This window comes from Geotrypetes seraphini, chromosome 1 (genome assembly GCF_902459505.1).
Source record: "Geotrypetes seraphini chromosome 1, aGeoSer1.1, whole genome shotgun sequence".
Taxonomy (NCBI): domain Eukaryota; kingdom Metazoa; phylum Chordata; class Amphibia; order Gymnophiona; family Dermophiidae; genus Geotrypetes; species Geotrypetes seraphini.
This window is the reverse complement of record NC_047084.1, coordinates 4,088,572-4,110,511: the sequence shown is the minus strand read 5'-3', so window position 1 is coordinate 4,110,511 and position 21,940 is coordinate 4,088,572. Positions and strand designations below refer to the sequence as shown.

Below are 21,940 nucleotides of genomic sequence, written 5' to 3'. Positions count from 1 at the left end.
CTAGAGAGACATGGAATGCTGAAGCATTAAAAGTGCTTCAGTGTCTACCGTGGTCTCTCTTTTTACTGAGCCAAGTTACTCCTAGGTTAGGCAGGGCTGTTCATGTCAACGCTATGGTGCCCTGCCTGCCTGGATCTGCCACTGCTGTACTGCTTCTGCCTGCCTGCTGACTGGACCACCTGATTTTTCAAATTCTAGGTAAGGGAATCCAGGCCTGGTCTCTTGGTCTGAGCCCTGAAGGTGGGAGAGGGGTGTGTAGAAACTGCTGTTTGGGGAGAAGAGAGGGAGAATGGTGGAAACTGCTGTTTTTGGGGGGGGGGAAGAGGGAGGGGGATGGTGGAAACTGCTGTTTTGGGGAAAGAGGGAGGAGGGATGGTGGAAACTGCCGTTTGGGGGGAAGACGGGGGATGGATAAATTATTCTGGGGCAAGGGCTGAAAACAGAGGGAAGGTGGCAAGACAAAGAATGTTGCTAGACAGGAAGGGAGTATGAATTTCTGTAGGGGGAGACAGTAAAGTAGAGAAAGACGCTGTATTATGTAGGGGGAATTTTTACAGGTCAATGTGATGGATGCTGCTATACCTAGTGAAGGTAGTGGGGGTGATGTTTCCATTCTGATAGTTCCTCACCTAGTTTTTGGAACACTGAACAACCAGGTTTCTGGATTTCCACAGTGAGTCCACATGGGAGGATGGCTTACAGCCATTGCCCTTGTTATATGCAAACCTCCCATGTGCCATCATGATGGATGACCAGGAAACCAGAATGCCAAGGAGTGTCTCGGGGACTGGGTTGAGGAACACATTGTTAAATTATTGGATTGCATTTGGTTTATTTTTTGTTTTAAAACATTTGATTGTGCTTATGTATTTGGTTTGATTTGTTTCCTCTCCTACTCCTTGGGCATTTTTATTTCAGTAACCGTGTAGAAGCCTGGACCAGAGATGTTCCTTTCTTACTCAGGCAGGAAGGGCGACCTATTGCCAACCTCACTGGAAGCAAAATGAAAGTGAGAGTGATGGAAAAAGATTGGCAGAACACTGATATGGCAGTAAACTGGATCAGAAAAGAAGCAGTTAATCTTACCCAGCCATTTGCCCTGTACTTGGGCTTAAATTTACCACATCCCTATGCTTCACCATCTATGGGAGAAAACTATGGATCTTCTACATTTCTAACGTCCCCCTTTTGGCTTGAAAAGGTATGTGAATAGGTAAGCTCAAAAAGCAGCATCATATTTCTCCCTGACTTCAAAGACCCAACAGTAAGTCAAGAGTAACTACAGAGAAGGCAATAAAATTCAAGATGTGTCATTCAACAGATATTATTTTTTAATAAGTTAAAATGTTTCTCTTTCACACTGACATGTATCCAAATATAGTGAGACTGGCTACTGTATTTGCTGCATACATGTACAAAACCTTTTGGCCCAGATTCTGTATAGGACGCCTGGGACAGGCGTCCTATACAGAATCGGGCCTATGCCCGCCCAAAATATGTCCATGTTACAGATGCTGGTTACAGAACCAGGTTATTGTAGATGCGCTGCCAGTCCGCCCCCTCCCCCCACCAAATGATTACAGAAGGAGGAAGCCCAACCCCTCCTGCCCGAAGACTGCCCACCCCCACCCCAAAGATTGCCGGCAGAAGGGTGATCAATCCCTCCTGCCGGACCCCCCCTCTACAAAACCCCACACCCTTAGGCTCCTGTGGGATGGACCAGAGAGGGGCAAGCCCACCTCATTTTGACGGAGGGGGGGCTGCCGGCCGAACGGTGGCAAGACCCGGCCGGCCAACGTTTAAGATGAGCCTGGAGGGGTTGGGGGGATTTGTTGGGGGGGGGGTCCGGCAGGAGGGATTGGGCACCTTTCTGCTGAACATCTTTGGGGAGGGGGAGGGGGTTTCGTTGGGGGGGTCTGGCAGGAGGGATTAGGCACCCTCCTGCTGGCGATCTTCGGGGTGGGGGGGTCAGGTCGGGTTTTCGGGCAGCAGGAGTTGGGCTCCCTCCTGCCGTGATCTTTGGAGGGGGGGTTGGGTCTGGTCTTCAGGCAGGAGGGGTTGGGCTCCCTCCTGCCACAATCATTTGGGTGGGGGGGACTGGCGGCCGCTATACTTATTGCAGCAGGGAGATCCCTTGCTGCAATAAGTGTAGCAGCCGCGTTTCTTACATTGTATGCCTCTATCGCTGGCCTAGGGAGACACGTACAGCCACCTAGGTTCGCCTAAAGCTACGCCTAGCCTTAGGTGAGCTTAGGCAGTTTTGTGGACCTCCCTAGGCTCCCAGATGCACCTTCAATATAGGCGGCCTGCCTGGGGAGCATTTTGTTGCCTATTTTTCTTTGCTCTTTTGGCCAGCACTGAATGTATTTTAGTAAAAGCAATACCTTCTTTAAATAAATCAGAGCAACATTTGTGCAGTCATGTAGAGACACAAGGAATGAAAGGAAGGAAGGAAAGGCTGATAAAACTACAGTCTCCAAAATATCTCCCTTAGAAAAAAGTAATAAGGATTTTTTTTTTGGGGGGGGGTTATTTTTTTTTGGGGGGGGGGAGTTCTGAAAAGAGCACAGGATGTAACTATGAAAAAAATGTCAAATGTCTTTCTATAAAAATAAACCAAATTACCGTAGTATGAAATGATTGCAAAACGAAAGACCATTTATGCTGTCATTTTTAGGTGTCACATGAAGCCATCGCAATTCCAAAATGGGTTCCTCTGTCAGACATGCACCCAACTGATTATTATTCTTCTTATACCAAAAACTGCACTGCCCATTTTACAGAGAAAGAAATACGAGATATCAGAGCATTTTACTACGCTATGTGTGCCGAGACAGATGGCATGCTCGGTAAGTAACACCCTACAATAGCAAATGGTAATGTTAGGTTGTATGTAGCAATGGCCATGTTAAGCCCGAAGCTTAATTTTATGTACATTTTTAGCAATCTAGGTTTGAGCAATTACACCAGCTCATGTCTGTTGTGAATGGTCACACCTAGATTAAAACAGCAAGCAACGTTGTGCCTCTGGAGGCACCTACCTGCGCCTTAAACCACTATAGGAGTGGCTAACGCCTGTAGTAGCATTAGGCGCTATAAAGCGCCTACATAGGTGCAATTCATGGCAAAGATAAGCACCGGAAATGTAGGCCTTGAAAGCCCTGGCTTACATTTCCAGCACCTATCTTTCCCCGAGGCGCAATCCTCATAATGGTGCCATCGTGTGACTGGCAGATGCTTTTTAGGAGGTTGCCAATATTGGTGCCATTTAAAGAATACAGGCCTAGGGGTATGCTTTTCATGGTTACTGTGGATGGGCAGACTAGATGGGCCATTTGGCCTTTATCTGCCATCATTTTTCTATGTAGGTATGTAGTACAGCATCAGGGGAAGAGATTTTTATTTTTTGATCCAATGCATCTGGAAAATATACATATTAGATCAAACTCAAGAGAATAATTGAAAGACAGGGTTGTATGATTAGTTTAGGGCTTCAAACTGCGAGGTATGTTACCTCTTAATTTGCTTTTTTTTATTATTATTAATCATTAATGACATATTTCAAATGAAATACATAGTCCACATCAACTAGAAGAGGCAACAAGAAATTATTTAACAATTATTAATAGCTTAGAACAGGGGTGCCCACACTTTTTGGGCTTGCGAGCTACTTTTAAAATGACTAAGTCAAAATGATCTAACAACAATAAAATTTTAAAAAAACACAACGCACACTGTACGCATAGAAAATGTTAATTATCATTTATATTCTGGGTTTTTTTTCAAAGAGATCAAGGCAGATGACTTTATGCAATGTCACTTCAGTAATAACCATACAAAAATAGACAAATATACCCCCTCCCTTTTTACTAAACCGCAATAGCGGTTTTTAGTGCAGGGAGCTGTGCTGAATGCCCTGCGCTGCTCTCGATACTCATAGGCTCTCTGCACTAAAAACCACTATTGCGGTTTTGTAAAAGGGGGCCATAGTGCAAAATATAGACAGCAGATATAAATTCTCAAAATGGCCACATTTTGATCACTAAATTGAAAATAAAATCATTTTTCCTACCTTTGTTGTCTGGACATTATTCAAATCTTGTTGGTCCCAGGCTCTGGTTGTCTTCTGATAACTTCCTTGCCAGGGTCTCCTTCTTTCTTCGTGCTAACCATCCATCTTCTATCTCTGTCCTCCCCTTTCATTTCCCTTCCCTCCCCTGGAAGTCTGGCATCTTTCCTTTTTTTCATCTCCATCCACAGATCCACCTTACTCAACTACCTTTTCATTGAGCATCTCTCCCTCCTTCCCCACCACCCCAGGGTCCATCATCTCTCCCTTTCATTTTCCAACTACCCTCCTATCCAGTATCTCTTCCCCCCCCTCCACACCATCCCTTGTGTCCAACTTCTCTTCCTTTCTGTTCCTTCCCTCCCTAAATCCACCATCTCTCACCCACTCCTCTGTTTTTAGACCCATTATTTATTCCCCCCCAAAGTCCAGCATATTCACGTCTCTTTGAACTCCCCTTCCCTCCCTCCCTCCGTATATTTCTACAGCAGGGCCCCGAAGGCTTGCACCCCACCCCTTGAAGGCCTGCCTGTCCTCCTGAAGGTCTGCACCCCCCAAAGGCGTGCACATTCCCCCCTGAAGGCCTGCACATTCCCCCCTGAAGGCCTGCCCCTGCCCTCCCCCCCCCCCCCGGAAGACCTGCATGTTCCTCCCTGCCCTCCCACATCCTTTGACCTAATTCCTGCAGGGAGCATCCTGCAGAGAGGATCGCTAGTACTTTTGCAATCCTTGCAGGTTGCCATAGGCCTCAGGAGCTGTCTTCCCTCTGCCCCAATCCTGCCTCTGTCTCAGAGGAGGGGCAGGACCACGACAGAGGGAAGACAGCTCCTGAGGCCAATGGCAACCTGCAAGAATTGCTAAAAGTACCGGGAGGCCAGGGAGAAAGCCGGATGTCACCCAGCAGCAGCTACAGCAAGATGTGGACCAATGGGGCCAAGCCCAAACTCTCCGTGGAGAGCAACGAGGGCAAGCTGTCCTGTGCTGACTATATCAACGCGTCCCCGGCCAGCGGCTCTATGACCTGCACCCCTCCCGATTGCTATCTAAACCCGACTCCCTTCCCCGCTCCTTCAAGCATGTCCACAGCCAGAAGGACGAGAGCGCGTTACGCCCCTCTGCTGCCTGCTCTGCGCCGAGGACTCCTCTTCCTCCTTCACCAGCAGCGGCAGCCTGGGGGGCCTGGAGAGCGGCGGGGACTGAATGAGCTGACTTTTGATTGGCCAGCGTTCTTCAAGAGGCGGGCCAGTCAGGAGGGGGGAAAAAAAACAGAAGTGAAGGGAACCTGGCTCTGCGATCGACTGGGGTTGTCTGAGTGATCGACCAGTCGATCGCGATCGACGTATTGGGCACCCCTGGCTTAGAAATATGTACCCTATCTCCTTTTCACACCAGAATTTCCTTTTATATTTAACACATCCCCTAAATCCTCTACCCCACTGCAGAAACTTATTTTTCAATCAACAATCTCTCAAGCTGAGAAGAATCAAAGTAAATATATCTATTAGGTTGTAAAGTTATATATTTGAAGGGAAATTGAAGAACAAAATTACCTTCCAAGGATGTGATGCTATTCTTCAATTTCAAAAATTCTTTGTGACATAATTGTGTGGACCTAGCCACATCCAGAAAAATCTGGATGGGCTGACCACAAAACTGAGAATTTTTATTCCAGAAATATTTTTTTAGATATTGAGAGGGGCATAATCGAAAGGGACATCTAAGTCCGTTTGCATCTAAGTCGCAAGTCGTTCAAAGTAAAAAAACAGCCTAGGACACATTTTCAAAAAATACCTCCAAAATTTTTTTTGTTTCGAAAATCGTCTAATTATACGTCCTGCTGATCTGATCGTCCAAGCCGCTAAATCGCCCATCTTTATACCACATTTCCGCCCAACTTTTTGTCCAAAGTCAAAAACGCCTAGAACAAGCCCTGTTGGACGTGGGAGGGGTCTGCAAAGTGAAGGACTGAACACCCAGACATGGCACCTAAATAGTGGGGTACTTTACAGGGCACTGCTGTGAACTTCACAAAAAGGGTGCCATGTCTTCTCCTCACTACAGCTCTTTTTTATAGGTCATGGTGAGCCCCCCCAAACCACCTCCAGAATCCCCTAGACCCACTTATCTACCACCACAATAGCCCTTATGGCTGCAGGAGCCACTTACATGCCAGTAAAAAAGGGTTTGGGGGATGTATAGGGGAATGCACATGTTTAAGTATCAATGCAGTGATTACAGGGGCTTAAGGGCATGGGTCCTCCTCTCCATGGGTCCCTAACCCACCCCCAAGATGTCTTAAGATGCCTCTGTGCAGGACGACTAGGCTTTCCTATGCCAGGCTGCCAGGTGATGATGGTCTGGAGGCTGAATTTTAAAGGTGTGATTAATATTTTTATGGGGGTGGGGGCGTCGGGGATAACTGGGAAGTGTGTGGGGGGTCTATTTTATGTGTTTTCAGTACTTACCTGGTGACTTTAGGTGGTTTTTTGTGACAGAACAAGTTCCGTCGATCGTGGGCTTTATAACTTTTGGTTATACATGCTGTACGACTAAGTCTAAGCTGACCCATGTCCCGCCCAACTCCCACCTTCGACACTCCTCCCAAAATGCCCCGTTTAGCTTTGGGCATTCAGCGGCACTATGTAGGCCTAGGTCATTTAGAAATACATCCTAAACCTGTTTTTATTATCGGAACTTGGACGTATTTGGGAAATGTTCGTCCAAGTGCCGACAGGCCAGTTTTTGGACGTTTTTCTCTTTTGATTATGAGCCCCTTATTTTCTACTGTTCTGTTGAAAAGGTTGCAAGGAGGGTTGCTTTAGTAGTAATTTCCTCCTGAGATGATTCAAGGAAATCTGTTAAATTAATTGATTCTTTCGCACCCTCCTTTGCATTGCCTTCAACAGTCTCAGCTATTGGCACAGAAACATACCTACAATTAGAAATACTTAATTCTTCAACTTTATCCCAAAGCAATACCTTCTTCAAATATCTGCATAACAAAATCTCAGGTGACAGTAGATAACAAATAGGAAAATTCAATAAGCGTAATGTTTTAGCTCTGATTCTTATTGCCTATGTATAATCAGACTGTCTTTAACAAAAGCTGAGGAAACTGATTGATAGTTAAGCAAATCTGATTAAATCTGAGACAGTCTGGTATCTAGCTTGCCAATTTTAGTATCAACTTCATGAAATTTCTCTACCGTTCATTGAGAAAAGGTACACAACTGTGGTATAGTAGACTTTATGCATTCTTCAGTTCTAACAACCACATACAGCTACTGGAAAATTATCATTAGAACTAGGTTGTACCTGAGGAGATGCATCCAAACCAGAAGATACTTTGTCCACCTTTTAGGGGATCCTTCTCAGGTGGGTAAACCAGAGTAAATGAGGGGGGAGAAGGAGTAGAACGTCCACTCTCACTTAATGAGGCCCCTGAAATAGACAGGTCCCCTATAGGATCTATAGGTGGCTTAGTTGAATATGTTTATCCATTGGACCAATGGTTTTGGTGTTCTGGTTCCTTTGGCCTTTCCCTTCACCATTATCATATAATAATATGTACCTCAGATTCCAGTGTCCAATTATCTCCTGCTCCTAAGGGGTTCTAGAGATCCAATATAAGGTTTATCAATAGTAGAATACTCAATCGAAGGAAAAGGATCTCAGAAATCCATGCCAGAAGATCATACAATCTCGCATTAGGCTATAATGTGGAGAATGTTTTCTTTCATCGATCCAAAAACCTTTAAATTTTATATCATGGCAAAAAAACTTTAATTTTTTCTTAAATTATGTTTTCAAAAAATCACTTTCACTTTTTATGTGATAGTAAGGGCTCCTTTTACTAAGGTGCGCTAGCGTTTTTAGTGCATGCACAAGATTAGTGTGTGCTATAGCGCGCGCTAGCTGAAAACTACTGCCTGCTTAAAAAGTGGCGATAGCGGCTAGCGCGTGCAGCATTTTAGCGTGCCTTTGTAAAAGAAGCCCTTAGTGTCAATAATGTATCCACTCATCATTCTTAATGAATTTTTCTTTGTATTACCATTTATGTTACTAAAGGGAGTAATACAAACTTCAATAACCAATACAACCCCCAAAAAGGTTAAAAATGAAAAACAAATATCAAAATGGCGGCTGTGACTCTCAAAATGGCTGATTTCTTGTGACAATCTCATGAGATTGCCACGAAAGATAATGGTAGCCATTTTGAGAGCATAACCAGCATGGACAGAAGCAAGTAGGGATCACTCCTGCTATGACTATACCCCTAAAGGAGTGTAAGATAGGCCTGAGGAGGGCATCTATAAGTAGGTGGAAGACAAACTAGCCAAAACACAAATTTTCTATTTTCACTGAAAACAATTAGTTTCAGCTGAAACCAAAATCATGGCCATAGCCCTTTGGTCGAAACCAAAACCATGCAGAAAAAGGATTTAGGCCTTTTTCGGCACTGTAACTGAAAGCAAAATTGAAATTCGGTCAACCTCTATACCAAGTAGGTGTCTGCTTGGTAACTACAAATAGGTGGCTTTTAAGTACTAAGTGGATTACTGAGGTCCATTTCCAACAATCCACATATTCACTTTAAGATAATCAGATATCAACTTATTGAATGGCCTGTAAGTTTTTTTCCTCCATAAGACATACCTGACCATAAGACACACCCTAGATTTAGAGGAGGAAAACCAAATTCTTCCTGCCAGGCTCTGCACCCAACCCTACACTCCTTGCCAGGCTCTGTACCCTGTCCCACTGCACTGCCCTATCCTGTAACCTGCCCCCCAGTACCTTTTTTAATCCCCCCTCCCTTTATGGTACAACAATTTTTATTGGTTTCCAAAATAAATTACAGACAGGGCATAGCCCAAAACAGAAAAAAATCCCATACAAAACTGGAATAATAATCAAGAATACCACAGCATGAATCCCCACCCCCTCCTAGAGCAGGGAGCAACCTCCAGTATGCAGAACAATGAAACAAAAATTAAAAAACAACCTTTTTTAACCCTTGTTCCTTTTTAAAACACCCCCGTCCCATCCTATACCTCTTCAAATCTCCCCATTGCCTGATGGTCCAGCAGTGCATCGACAAGCGCAAGCTTTCTGCCCGCCTGCCTAGGCTAGTGCCGCCCTCCAAATGGTGCCTTCAGTTCTCAGGCAATGGGAGATATTTAAGAGGGGTGGGACAGGACGGGAAGAGGTGGCGTGGGCCCAGGCAGGCAGAGGGCTCACGTCTGCCAGTCGATGCACTGCTGGACCACCAGGCAATGGGGGAGATTTGAAGAGCTACGGGACGGGGGTGTTTTAAAAAGGGACGAGGGTTAAAAATGGTATTTTGGGTGGAAAAAAAGTGCATCTTATGGAGTGAAAAATAACAGTATTTATCAAGAAAAGATTATCACACGAAGAGGATAACTTTGAAAAAGGCTTTTCATATACAGACACCTGTTTTTGGTATGGAATTTTTTTTTATTGTCCACTCTTTATGCATGTAAACATGCATTTAGTGCTAACATTATTTTATTACATTTATAGACTACCTAGTAACTATTTATTAGGATTTATTTATGGCCTTTTTGAAATAATTTGCTCAAGGCAGTGCATAGCAAGGCAACTTACTATATATATATATTTTTTTTTAAATTAAAATTCTGTAAATATATAGAATTAAAACATATATAACTCCCCACATTAAACACATTTTTCATCCATAAATCATATCACCCACTGCAGAGTCAAATATGTTAATATTCTGAAGCTCCACCCTCGGCCTACATCGAAGCAAGCTTGTGAAAATAAATATACATGTTAAGCTGTTTTGTAAATACAGTCCTTAATTGCAAAGGTAATCTGTTCCACATGAATGGGCCTATTCCAGATAAAACATACAAATTTAATAACATAACATAGTAACTTAGGTATCAATGAGCATATAGAAAGAAATAATATGATGGGAACAAGCCAGCATGGTTTCTGTAAAGGAAGATCATGCAAAACGAACCTACTGCACTTCTTTGAGGGGATAAGTGAACAATTGGACAAAGGTGACCCCATAGACATCGTATATCTGGACTTCCAAAAAGCCTTCGACAAGGTACCCCTAAAGAAACTGTGGAACCATGGGGTGGTAGGGGAAGTGCACAGATGGATCAAAAATTGGCTGGCAGACAGGAAACAGAGGGTAGGAGTAAAGGGACACTACTCTGACTGGAAAGGGGTCACGAGTGGCGTCCTGCAGGGGTCAGTACTGGGACCGCTGCTGTTCAATATATTCATAAATGACCTGGAGTCAGGGACGAAGTGCGACGTTATAAAATTCACGGACGACACAAAACTCTCCAGTAGGGTTAAAACTGTGGAGGAATGCAAAGAACTACAAAGGGACCTGAACAAATTGAGTGAGTGGGTAGACAAGTGGCAGATGAGCTTCAATGTGGAGAAATGTAAAGTCTTGCACATAGGGAAAGGAAACCTGATGTATAACTACACAATGGGGGAGATGGTATTGGGAGAAGGCAAACTGCAAAAAGGACTTGAGGGTTTTAGTGGATAAAACAATGAAGCTGGCGGCACAATGCGCAGCGGCCTCAAAGAAGGCGAATAGAATGTTGGGCATTATCAAAAAGGTATCACTACCAGAACGAAGGAAGTTATCCTGCCACTGTATTGGGCAATGGTGCGCCTGCATCTGGAGTACTGCATTCAGTACTGATCGCCGTACCTTAAGAAGGATATGGCGATACTCGAGAGGGTCCAGAGAAGAGCAACAAGGATGATAAAAGGCATGGAAAACCTTTCATATACTGAAAGGCTAGAGAAGCTGGGGCTCTTTTCCCTGGAAAAGCGGAGACTTAGAGGGGACATGATAGAAACTTATAAGATCATGAAGGGTATGGAGAAGGTAAAGAGGGACAGATTCTTCAGACTAGTGGGGGCAACAAAAACAAAAGGGCATTCACAAAAATTGAAAGGAGACAGATTCAAAACAAATGCTAGGAAGTTTTTCTTCACTCAGAGGGTGGTGGACACCTGGAATGCGCTACCAGAGGAGGTGGTAGGGCAGAGTACGATTTTGGGTTTCAAAATGGGATTAGATGATTTCCTGAAGGAAAAGGGGATTGAAGGGTATAGTTAGAGGGTTACCATACAGGATAGGTAACGGCAGATAATGATGACCTGTACGTTCCATCCAGTCTGCCTGACAATATAAACTCGAAACATAAGGTATGATATGATACTACATGCACATAGGGGAGATATTGTGAGGGAAGAGTAAAGGTAGGGAAAAAGGCTTGCCTATTAGTTGGAGTAGTGGGCTGGACATCAGGGAAACCTAGTTCATATCCCACTGCCACTCCTTGTGATCTTGGGCAAGTCACTATCTTAAGTACAAACTTTGGGCCCCTTTTAAAAAGCCGAAGTAGTGAATCCCAGCATGGCAAATGCAACGAAGCCCATAGGAACTGAATGCCCTGCAGAAATTGCTACCGCAGCTTTGTAAAAGGGGCCCTTAATTGTGAAGCCTCAGGGACATGGAAATATCTAGTATGCCTGAAGTTAACTTAAGTTGAGTTACAACTCAAAAATGCATGAGCTGAGAGGGAGGACAAGATGGTGGCAGCATGAGAGCTGTTTGAGCCGGAGTCTGTCTTACCTCATGCTTTGTAGCCTTTCCTGGTGTGATTTCAATCATGCCTCACACTAAACGCAAAGGCGTTATTCAGGGGAACCTCTCCACACCCGGACAAGCGCTGATGGATCGGTTTCTAACAAGCTCGCCGGTCATGGAAGGAGGGGGAGTTTCGCCCACTGTTGCACCGTTGGAAGGAGCCACCAGTGCCTTGGGCCTTGAAACATTGCTATCCCCCCCCCAACAGATCGATTACTGCTGAATCCAGTGCAGGACAGCGCACGACGTGGGAGCGCCCAGAGCTTTATCAGTGCGGCGTCCCTAGATGGAGGGGGCCAAGACACTGCCCGAGTCACTGAGGCGATATCTCCAACAGGAATTGTGCAAATCAATTCCTCAGTGGCGGTTTTAGAAAACATATTGAAGACTCTCTAGAGACTTGAAGTGGCCACTACAAAATCAGCAGAAGATATCTCAAAAGTCGTGAGTAAACTAGAAGAGTTATCTACTTCTGTACAAAATCTTCAATCTGATACAACTAAAAAATTTGAAAAAGTAGATAAAGGCATTTCATCTTTGCAGGCAATTTCTGCTACTATGGTCAAGGATAGAATGTTTCTTCAATGTAAAATTGAACAATTAGAGAATTTCAAAAGAAGATTGAATTTATGTGTATTGAATTTTCCTAAACTAAGTTTGACTGCACAAATTGATGTCTCTTTAAAAGATACTTAATGGAGATCTTTAAAATGCTTATTGAATCGATACCACCGATTAATAAAAGATATTTCTTACCAAAAAGAGTGGAAAATTCCTTTCCTAAGGAAATAGACTTTAAAAATTTATCTGGTCTACTTGAAACATCACAGGATGAAATTCAGTATCAGAGTATTTTGCTTGTTTCATTTGTCTTTGAACAGGACTTAAATATGATGAAAAAGTTCTTTCATTCCTCCCAGAGTTTATTTCTGGGGGAAAAGATATGGATTTTCCCTGATGTAACTAAGTCCACTCAAGAGGAGAAAGTTATTCTTGACTATAAGGAAGGAGACAATTAAAATAGGTGCTACCTTTTTACTTAGTTACCCTTATAAATGTTTGGTCAAATATCAAGGAACTAAATATGTTTATTTTGTGCCGGAGCAACTACGTAGTTTTCTGGATGAGAAAAAGTTGATTCATATGTAGAACTGTATTTAGGATTGTACCAGAAAAAGTCATGTTAAACCATTTTCTTTGCAAAAACTATGTATTGTTGGAGTTTCAAGTCAAGTTTCAAGTTTATTAAAAGATTTTTTAAACCGCTTAATCAGGTTTCTAAGCGGTGTACAATATAAAATTTACATAAAAACATATTAAAACTGGGGATACTAGATAAAATCTAGGGCTCTTAATAAAACATTAATAAGACATAGACCAACTTCAAACAATAGGAAAAAAGGAGAAGAACTACAATTGTAAAAGAGAAGTGAAACAAAATAGGGACAACACAATAGGTTAGGGTAAAAAGTAATAATTTTAATTTTAATTTTTGTCCTTAAGAGGACAGTTGTCCAAAGGCACCCTGGAACAAGAATGTTTTTAATTTTGCTTTAAATTGTTTTATTTCGGATTCACTGCGCAAATGGTTTGGCAGCGAATTCCAGAGAGTAGGGGCAGTAACAGCAAAATTATTGGAGTGCAACGTATTGATTAATTTAAAAAAAAGTATGACGAGAAGATTTTGAGTCATTGAACAAAGAGATTTTAAAGTATTATGCAGTGGATAGTGGTCTAAGAAAGTGATTAATTACTTTTTTATATTGCATATTGTTTGAGTTTGTATTGTTTAAAATTCTCTTTCTGAATGATTTTTACCTATTACTATGCAATTTATTTATCTTCTTTCTATGTTACTTCTCTGTGTTACTGTAACAAGAGGATTCTTGTATTTGTATTATGAAATTTATAAAGAAATTAAAAAAAAAAAAGAAAAATGCATGAGCTGAATTCTAATGCTTGTAATTTTACCTGGAAAAAGTAAAAAGTATTTGCACAAATACAAATACAACGTAATAAAATAAAACACAAATTTCTCTGCAAACCTAGAAAGAAAAACTCTGCCCAGATAACAAAAATAGTAGGTGAAAATTTGTGTGTCCACTTGTGCCTAGGTAATTTTTACTGTTCTATTTAACTAAGCTGCACATAAAACAATCCCCAGTGTGAGCATGCATAGTTAGGCATAGCCCAGAATCTGTTCAGAGAATATTTGGATATGTAGCGATTTTTATTTTCCAATTCTTTTTTCCACTCCAGGTGAAATCATTTCAGCACTCAATGATACAGGACTTCTTGGTAGAACTACAGTTGTCTTTACCTCCGACCATGGAGAGCTTGCCATGGAACATCGGCAGTTTTATAAAATGAGCATGTATGAGGGAAGTTCTCATGTTCCTTTGATCATAATGGGGCCAGGTATTCCATCAGGACAACAGGTGCCACATATAGTGTCCCTTGTGGACCTGTACCCTACCGTGTTTGGTAAGCCATTTAACTCTCTTGCAGTTGTCAGTGGCATAGCCTAGATGTGCACAGGCCCACCAAACAGCAGCACATTGCTGTGGTAGCTGGTGGGGTCCCCTTGCCCCACTTGCAGAAGATCTCCTCAAAGGTGCCAGAAACACCTATGCACAGCCTGGCAGTCAGCAGCTGCTTTCTGAGCCACTAATTCTGGTACTCTGTTCATGTTCAATTGAATACCATCTATTTTAAGTCAATCAGAGCCTTAGGCCCCTCCTTACTGCATCCCAAGATGCATTGGGAGGGGGAAGGCCCATCATTCTGAAGAGGCAGCTGTATCGGTAAGAGGGAGTGGGCTTCTCTCCTACTGATTTTTCATCGGAAGATACAGGGAGTGTTGAATGACGGGGGGTGTTGATGTTAGGGGGAGTGTCAGGTGCTGTTGGGGGAGGGGTGTAGGGCTCTGAGGACAGCGGCTCTCTGTGGAGGGTGGCTAGTTGGGTATGAGAGAGGGAGAGAGGAATTGCGGTTCTCCCTGACGATTCAGCTGATCCTGGTAGAGGAATCCAATTCAGTTGAGTCAGCAGGACTTCACAAAACTGGCTCAGCTGATTGGGATTCCCTGCCACAGTCAGCTGATGGCAAGCCTTTCAGACAAGGTAGTTGGGTACCACATCTGAAAAGCTGGCTTTTATGTGTTTATCACATGGATGTCTTTGCGTTAGAGAATGGGCAAAAAAGATAGACATACTAGGGACCAAAACGTCTAGATAGGTCATTCTCAAAAGAAAAAGAAAGACATCTTTTTGTTTTGAGAATTGGCCTTTTCTATAAAGGATTTCTGAATGTCTTTACCAAGACATCCAAACTCAAACTTAAGACATCCTATTGAAAGTGCCCGAGGCTTTGAAAACCTTGGTGCATGCCTTGATACTGAGCCAGACTATCCAGTCATGCTATTCTGTTTTGGGTTTGTTTTTTTGTATAGATTTTTTACATTTAGATTTTAATATATACTGTATTTATATACCACTAGTCTAACATTGAGGAGGGGCCTTAGGTGCTTGAGCCAGTCAGAGTGCTAGACCCCTCCCCGGTGCATCCCAGGATACACCAGGAAGGGGAAGGCCCACCATTTTGAAGAGGCGAGCCTGACGGCTGGAGTGAATAGGCATCCCTCCGGCCAGCCCTCATGAAGAAGGTGTAGGGGTCAGGGATTCATCGGGGGCATGGGGAGGGGATTTCAGGGGTGTTGGGCGACAGCAGCATCCCTCCCACTGCTGGGGGATTGTGCAACAACGGTGGCAGGAGGAAATGGGCATCCCTCCTGCCGATCTTCAATTTGGGGGCCTCTTTTAAAAAAAAAAAAAAATTGCAGGTGTATTCTGCGCATGTGCCGATCGCAATCCTTTGCGACTCTCTACGAGTCTCATTTGCATGCGCAGTTTTTAGAGAATGACTCGTCTTTTTCAATTCATTACATTTACAGCCAGAACAGCGGCCCATTAGATTTTAATCCGAGTGTTAGAGAATCCGCTCCTAAGCAACTTGCTCAGAGTCACAAAGAGTAGGCTGGGATCAAACTCCCAACCTCAAGGTGCTGAGGCATCAGCTCTGACCACTAGGCCACTCTTTCCATAGGAAGGAAGAAAAGCTGCTAGCTGACTCTTCTGCTGCCTGGAGAATGACATTGGGGAGTGGGAAGAGTATACTATAGTACTCTGGCCTCCCCCAAGCCAACCATTTTTTCTTCCTTCAACTTTCTTACCAGAGCCTTGGGAGCAATTGGGAGGGGTCTCACCTAAACATTTGGGTTCCACACACATGCTACGTTTGCCTATGCATTAATTCTTCTCTGCCCACAATAGTCCCCAGTAGTGCACAAATGGTTTGGGTTCCCTGCTTGCAGGCTGGTATAAATCTGTCCATATTTTATAAAGCACATATGTTCTTCACAACATTATCCCTGTTCCATCTAAACTGTGTCCCTGGGAAAGCCTTCATGAAGATCAGAAAAAAGTAGATGCTAGGTTGCTCTATGCCTATTTCACAATGATACAAAGCATCTGCTGTAAAAAAAAAAAAAAAAAAAGAGAGAGAGGGAGAACACTGGTTCTTGCTGCAAGCATTTTTTTTGCCAAAATGGCAGATGATCTTTAGAAGTGGTACCGGGCTGGCTGATTCACCTGGATTTGCATTGTGCTTGTGGATGATCGGGTTTTTTTTTCACATTCTGCTTATAGATGGGGAGTTATTTTAGAAGCCTTATTTGCAATTTCCACATGGAAACGACATGCATATGGAAAGATCAGTTTTAGCAAGGACTCAGTTTACACATGCATGTCTGCAGCATGTAGAAATGTTTTACACGGACCCTGGCTGAATATCAGTTGAAATTAGCTCTGGATATTCCGTGCTTGTTCCTAAACATGGCCTACACTGAATATCCAGGGCTAATTTAGCCGGTGGCAGTCAGCATTTAAAAAATTTCTAACTGCCATCAGCTGACTATCTTCCCCATTGTTGTTTTCAAATGATGTGGCACAAGACTGTTCTTAGCTTTGTTATATTTGATTCATATGCCTATTTTTGTATGCCCCGATGTGCATTTACCTTTGTAAAATATACTTTTCACGTGGAAAATATTTTATAAAATTACCTCTGATATGTTTATGGGGACATAAGAAAACCAAAATGATAGGTTAAAAACATTCCAGTCTATATAAACATTTAACTTGTATACGTTCTGTGTGAAAAGACATGAGTAACTATGTTTGCTATGAATATAATCAACATGTTTTAATATGACTTTATGCATAAAGAGGTATACAGTAACTATTTTTTCTTAGATATAGCTGGGATCCCTGTCCCTTATAACCTCAGTGGCTTTTCCTTAATACCATTGCTGAACAAAGAGGCTGAAGATGAGGTTTCATCCTATAAACTGCATCCCAATTGGGCATTTAGTGAGTTCCATGGATGTAATGTGAATGCTTCCACCTACATGCTAAGAACTGACAAGTGGAAATATATTGCATACGCTGATGGCAGTTCTGTGCCTCCTCAGCTCTTTGGTGAGTCTCCCATTTTCTTTGTTTATTTTTAAAAAAATTATTTCAGGACTGGATTTAAGATTTTGGTGCCTATAGTAAGACCAAACAGTAATCCTCAGACAGGGCTGGGGTTGGGGTAGGATGCAAGTAGGACAACTAGATTGCAAGAATCATTGCTAATACACAGGGACCCAGATTTATCAATTTTTTATATTCTGGTTTGGGTTCCTTGAAGCAGAGAACAAAACATTGCCATGTTGAGATCCTAATGGTTACTGCGGATGGGCAGACTTGATGGGCCATTTGGCCTTTTCTGCTGTCATGTTTCTATATATCTGGATTTTGAGATAAGTTTGTGTGGGGTTTTTTTTTCAATCCTTAAGATTCCTCTTGCCAAGAGGGTACAGAGGAATGAACTTAAAAAAAAAAATATGCCATGATTGGTCAGTGGGACTTCATTTGAGAATTATATCTCAAAGAGTCTCTGGGTCTCTGAGCATATGCAAAAAAAAAAAAAAAAAAAATCGCTAAAATTTGATGCATGTTGTTTTCACTCTTTAAAGTAACTGGTTACTTTTGAATGAAGGGTTGATTGTTTTGTATTTGGTTATTTCCCTTAACACAGCATGAATTTGCATGCTCATTACTTTGAGTATACTACCCTAATTTTTCAGCACTGAATTGTTTCCTCTACTGTGAATCTTTTGAGCATGGGCCCACAAATAAAGGGAATTTTTTAGCCTGGGGAATTTATCCAACAAGTTGTTAAATTTCCTGGACAAATTTATTTGAACACTGTCCTAATACTGCTTTCTCTCTGTCTACACTGTATATCCTTTCATAAACACCTAAGAAAGTATTGTTGTTATTATTATTTTGCTGCTTCCATTTGTAAAGCTTTTCTCACACATAAAACTGTAAATATATACTGTATATACTCGAATATAAGTCAAGACCCCCTTTTTCCCCCAAAAAAGGAGGAAAAATGGTTGACTCAAATATAAGTTGGGCGGCTTAATATTCAAATGCCCTGCCCTGTCAGGCTCTGCACCCAGCTCTCTTTCTGCCAGGCACTGCACTCAGCACTCTTCCCTCCCTCCCCTGTCAGGCATTGCACCCAGCTCCCTTTCTTCCAGGCACTGCACCCAGCACCCTTCCCTCCCTCCCCTGTCAGGCATTGCACCCAGTCCCCTTCCTTCCCTCCCCCTGTCAGACTCTGCACCCTCCATGCCTGCTGCCCTCCCTGTCCTAGCCTCAGGCTCATACCTCTACTGGTGATCGTCGGTGGAGGTGCAGCGGGCAGAAACGAACATTCCAAGTTCCTGCCCCGCTGTTAACTGGCTGCCTATGAGCGTCTTCAGCCATTGAGAAGAAACACAAAGCCGCTCAGCACTGAGCAGCAGCGCAAAATCACGTGCCTGCTCATGCTTCTTCTCAATGGCCAAAGATGCTCACAGGCAGCCAGTTAACAGTGGGGCAGGAACTTGGAAAGTTCACTCCTGCCCGCTGCACCTCCACCGATGATCATCAGTAGAGGTATAAGCCTGAGGCTAGGACATGGAGGGCGGCAGACTACAGAACCTGGCGGCAGCAGCCTGCAATAATTTTGGAAGGGGGTAGAGGTGGTGACCCAAATATAAACCGGGACCCCCATTTTTGGACCAATTTTTTGGCCCCAAAATCCTGGTTTATATTCAAGTATATACGGTACTTCAATTACATTGTCCCTTGGCAGTTCTAGTTTGTACCAAAGGCAATGAAGGGTGAAAATGATATGCAGAACATCTTTGGTTCTTGACTCACTGCTGCAGAGCTGCTAAGTTACTCAGCGCTAGGAGGGACACTTTTTAGCCTTTCCAGTGATTGAATTTACATCCGAATTCAGTATGCTATTTGTTGTTCCTGATACTACCAAGTAAAATAAGTGCTTCACATCCCATAATGTACCAGGATAGGGTTGCAGAAATTCAGGACTAGTTCACAATCTTTCTCCTTGAATTGAGTAATTTGGCAGCTCTCCAGCTCAAACCATTTTGCCTCTCCATTTGAGGCATGTACTGTATATGCAGGGTCTTCCTGCTCACCCGCAAATTATTACTGACATCATGCCCACAAACGGGCTCTGTACTTTCCCTACTTCTGGAGAAGTGAAATAGTGGTGGTGGGGATGGTGAGTAACAAAAGTAAATCAGGGAGGAGAGAGAGAGGCCCACAAACATATGTTTGCCTAGGGCCCAATGTAGGGTTAATCTGACTCTGTTCATAGGATGATAGAAGGTATATGGGTGGGAGGTAAACATGGTTTGTTTGTATTGTAAAGAGTGGTATAAATCTAGAGAATGTAGATCAAAGTGACAGGCTCAAAAACAACAAATCACCAGGACCAGATAGCATTCATTCATGTCATAGACCTGAAAAAGCTCAAACATGAAATTACTAACCTGTTACTATTTATCCAGTTAGCAGATTGAATATCTCCACTAATGGCAAAACTTTGAGGACTGCTCTCATTGTGTCCATGAACTGCTTCAGTGGGGGCAGTCCATAATAATTTTTAGCGGTACTTATCTGGGTAATCAATGCTGCTATCTGGATAAGTGCTTTTGATTAGTGTTGTGTTCTTTTATAACAGCTGTTCATGTTTGTGCATTTCTGATTTCCGAGCTGACAGATCTCACTCTTTAGAAAGGAGGCCTCTTCTTATCTAAGTGAATAATTGAACTGTTTTCTGCCTCTTGAAGTTTACTATACCCCACTACCCAGTGCATCCCCATCACATATGCCTAGCTTTACAGAAAACAGAACCTATTTTGTCATCCTAAAAGGAGAGCACCCTCACTATGAGGATGACATGAGCGTCATGGCCTTAATCATGATTAATCTCCTGTGTTCTGATTGGCTAACATGCAATACTTATTCTTCATAATATAAACTATTTAATATAATATATTTGAACATTGTTAGAATAAACTGTGATAGTTGGTTAACAGGTCAATATTTGTATTCTTGTCACTCTTCATGTTGAGACAGTTCATTTTGCCTCCTCTTAATGTCTTGAGGGTTTGTTACAGATCTCTCTGCTGATCCTGATGAACTAATAAATGTGGCAACAAACTTTCCCAGAGTCGCACACTGCTTAGACACAAAACTTCGCACCATCATAGATTACCCCAGCGTGTCAGACTCTGTTCATCACTACAACAAGGAACAATTTAGTAGCTGGAAAAAAAGCATAGGGCAGAACTACTCTACAGTGATCGCCAACCTTCGATGGCATTTGGACTGGTCGGAGAATCCAAGAGAGTATGAAAATGTGGTTGAGCAATGGCTTAAAAAGAACACAACTGGATAAAACTGCTGTAGGTCTCACTATGAGAACAGCAAAGAAATCGCTCTATAAATGTATGAATACAACACATGCACTACATCATCTAAAAAGGCAAAACCTTTCATTGATTTACAAAGCTTTATAAATATGAAAATGAGAACCTGATTTACTAATATTTTTGAATTGGCCTAAATTGTAATGACAACCCCACACTCACCCAGTGGTCACTGACTCCCTCTCACCCCTCAAAAAATTTGAATTAAACTGTACATATCTAGAACAGCAGTACCTGGTGTGGGAAATGCTAGTAGAGCATCACACAGGTGTCTTAAGTAGCCTGGTGGCTGTGCTAGTGAACCATAGAGAAGGACCCAGGCCCATAAGGCACTCTAACCACTACATTTATGGTAGAAAGTGTGAGCCCACCAAAACCCTATTATACTGCCATATAGGTGCCACCTACAGCCATAACGGCTATTGGGGTGATAGGTGGTATAGGTTTTGAGGGTGTATTGTAGGGCTCACCATAAATTATAAGGGGGTTATGGTGAGATGTACATCTAGCACTCTTTAAGTGACATTCACAGCAGTGCCTTCTAAAGTGCTCTGTTATAGTGCTTGCCCTCCCATGTCCAAATGATCTGGATATAGACATTTTGAACCGGATGTTTTTGTGGTTGAAAATGGCCAAAAAAGTTAAGCATCCTATGGTTGGATGTCCTGATGACTAAGACATCTAAGTAAGCAATTTTCCATAAAAAAAATTTGGGGACATCTAGCGGTTTTGAAAATGGATGTTTCTTCATCCTGATTTTTGGACATCTTGTGGGAAATGTCCAAAGTCAGACTTAGACGCACTGTTGAAAATATCCCTCTCTGTATCTGAAATGGAAACCTGCAATGTGGAGGGGCAATAGCTTGTCTCTAAGGATGACCAGTAAGGGTAAAAGTTAGTCTGAGCTAGGAAATGTGAGTAGGAAGACATCCATGAGATTAGAGGGAATTTGTGACTCATGAGATGGAAAAATTATGTTCTTATCTGTTAATTTTCTTTTCTTTAGACACAGCAGATGAAGCCAGAGACCAATGGGATAGCACATATCCACCAGCAGGTGGAGATAGAGAAACTGATAAACAGGTGGTCCTATTGGCTGGCATGCCTCCTGCATCTTCAGTATTGCTCCTTGCCCAAGCATCTGTAACCATCAATATGCTTAGCATGTAAAAAATTTCTTTCCCATAACAAATTTCAAAAGGTAATAATACAGAATGCAATAATAACAGACTTCGAAAGTTGCAAAAGAAAAAACCGACAGTCAATATCCATATAGGGTGGAGCTCTGGATTCA

The 21,940-nt window shown here is 42.6% G+C and overlaps 1 protein-coding gene across 2 annotated transcripts in view; it reads left to right on the top strand.

The window, feature by feature from the left end:
- Window positions 1–21,683, top strand: part of ARSK (arylsulfatase family member K) — a 50,558-nt gene extending 28,875 nt beyond the window's left edge. For both annotated transcript variants that reach the window (XM_033917464.1, XM_033917378.1), the window contains exons 4-8: window positions 919–1,201; window positions 2,678–2,849; window positions 14,007–14,231; window positions 17,060–17,284; window positions 20,335–21,683. In XM_033917464.1, coding sequence (XP_033773355.1) covers window positions 919–1,201; window positions 2,678–2,849; window positions 14,007–14,231; window positions 17,060–17,284; window positions 20,335–20,615 — 1,186 coding nt within the window. In that variant the 3' untranslated portion in view covers window positions 20,616–21,683. The remainder of the gene's footprint in view (window positions 1–918; window positions 1,202–2,677; window positions 2,850–14,006; window positions 14,232–17,059; window positions 17,285–20,334) is intronic.
- The last annotated feature ends 257 nt before the right edge of the window (window positions 21,684–21,940 follow it).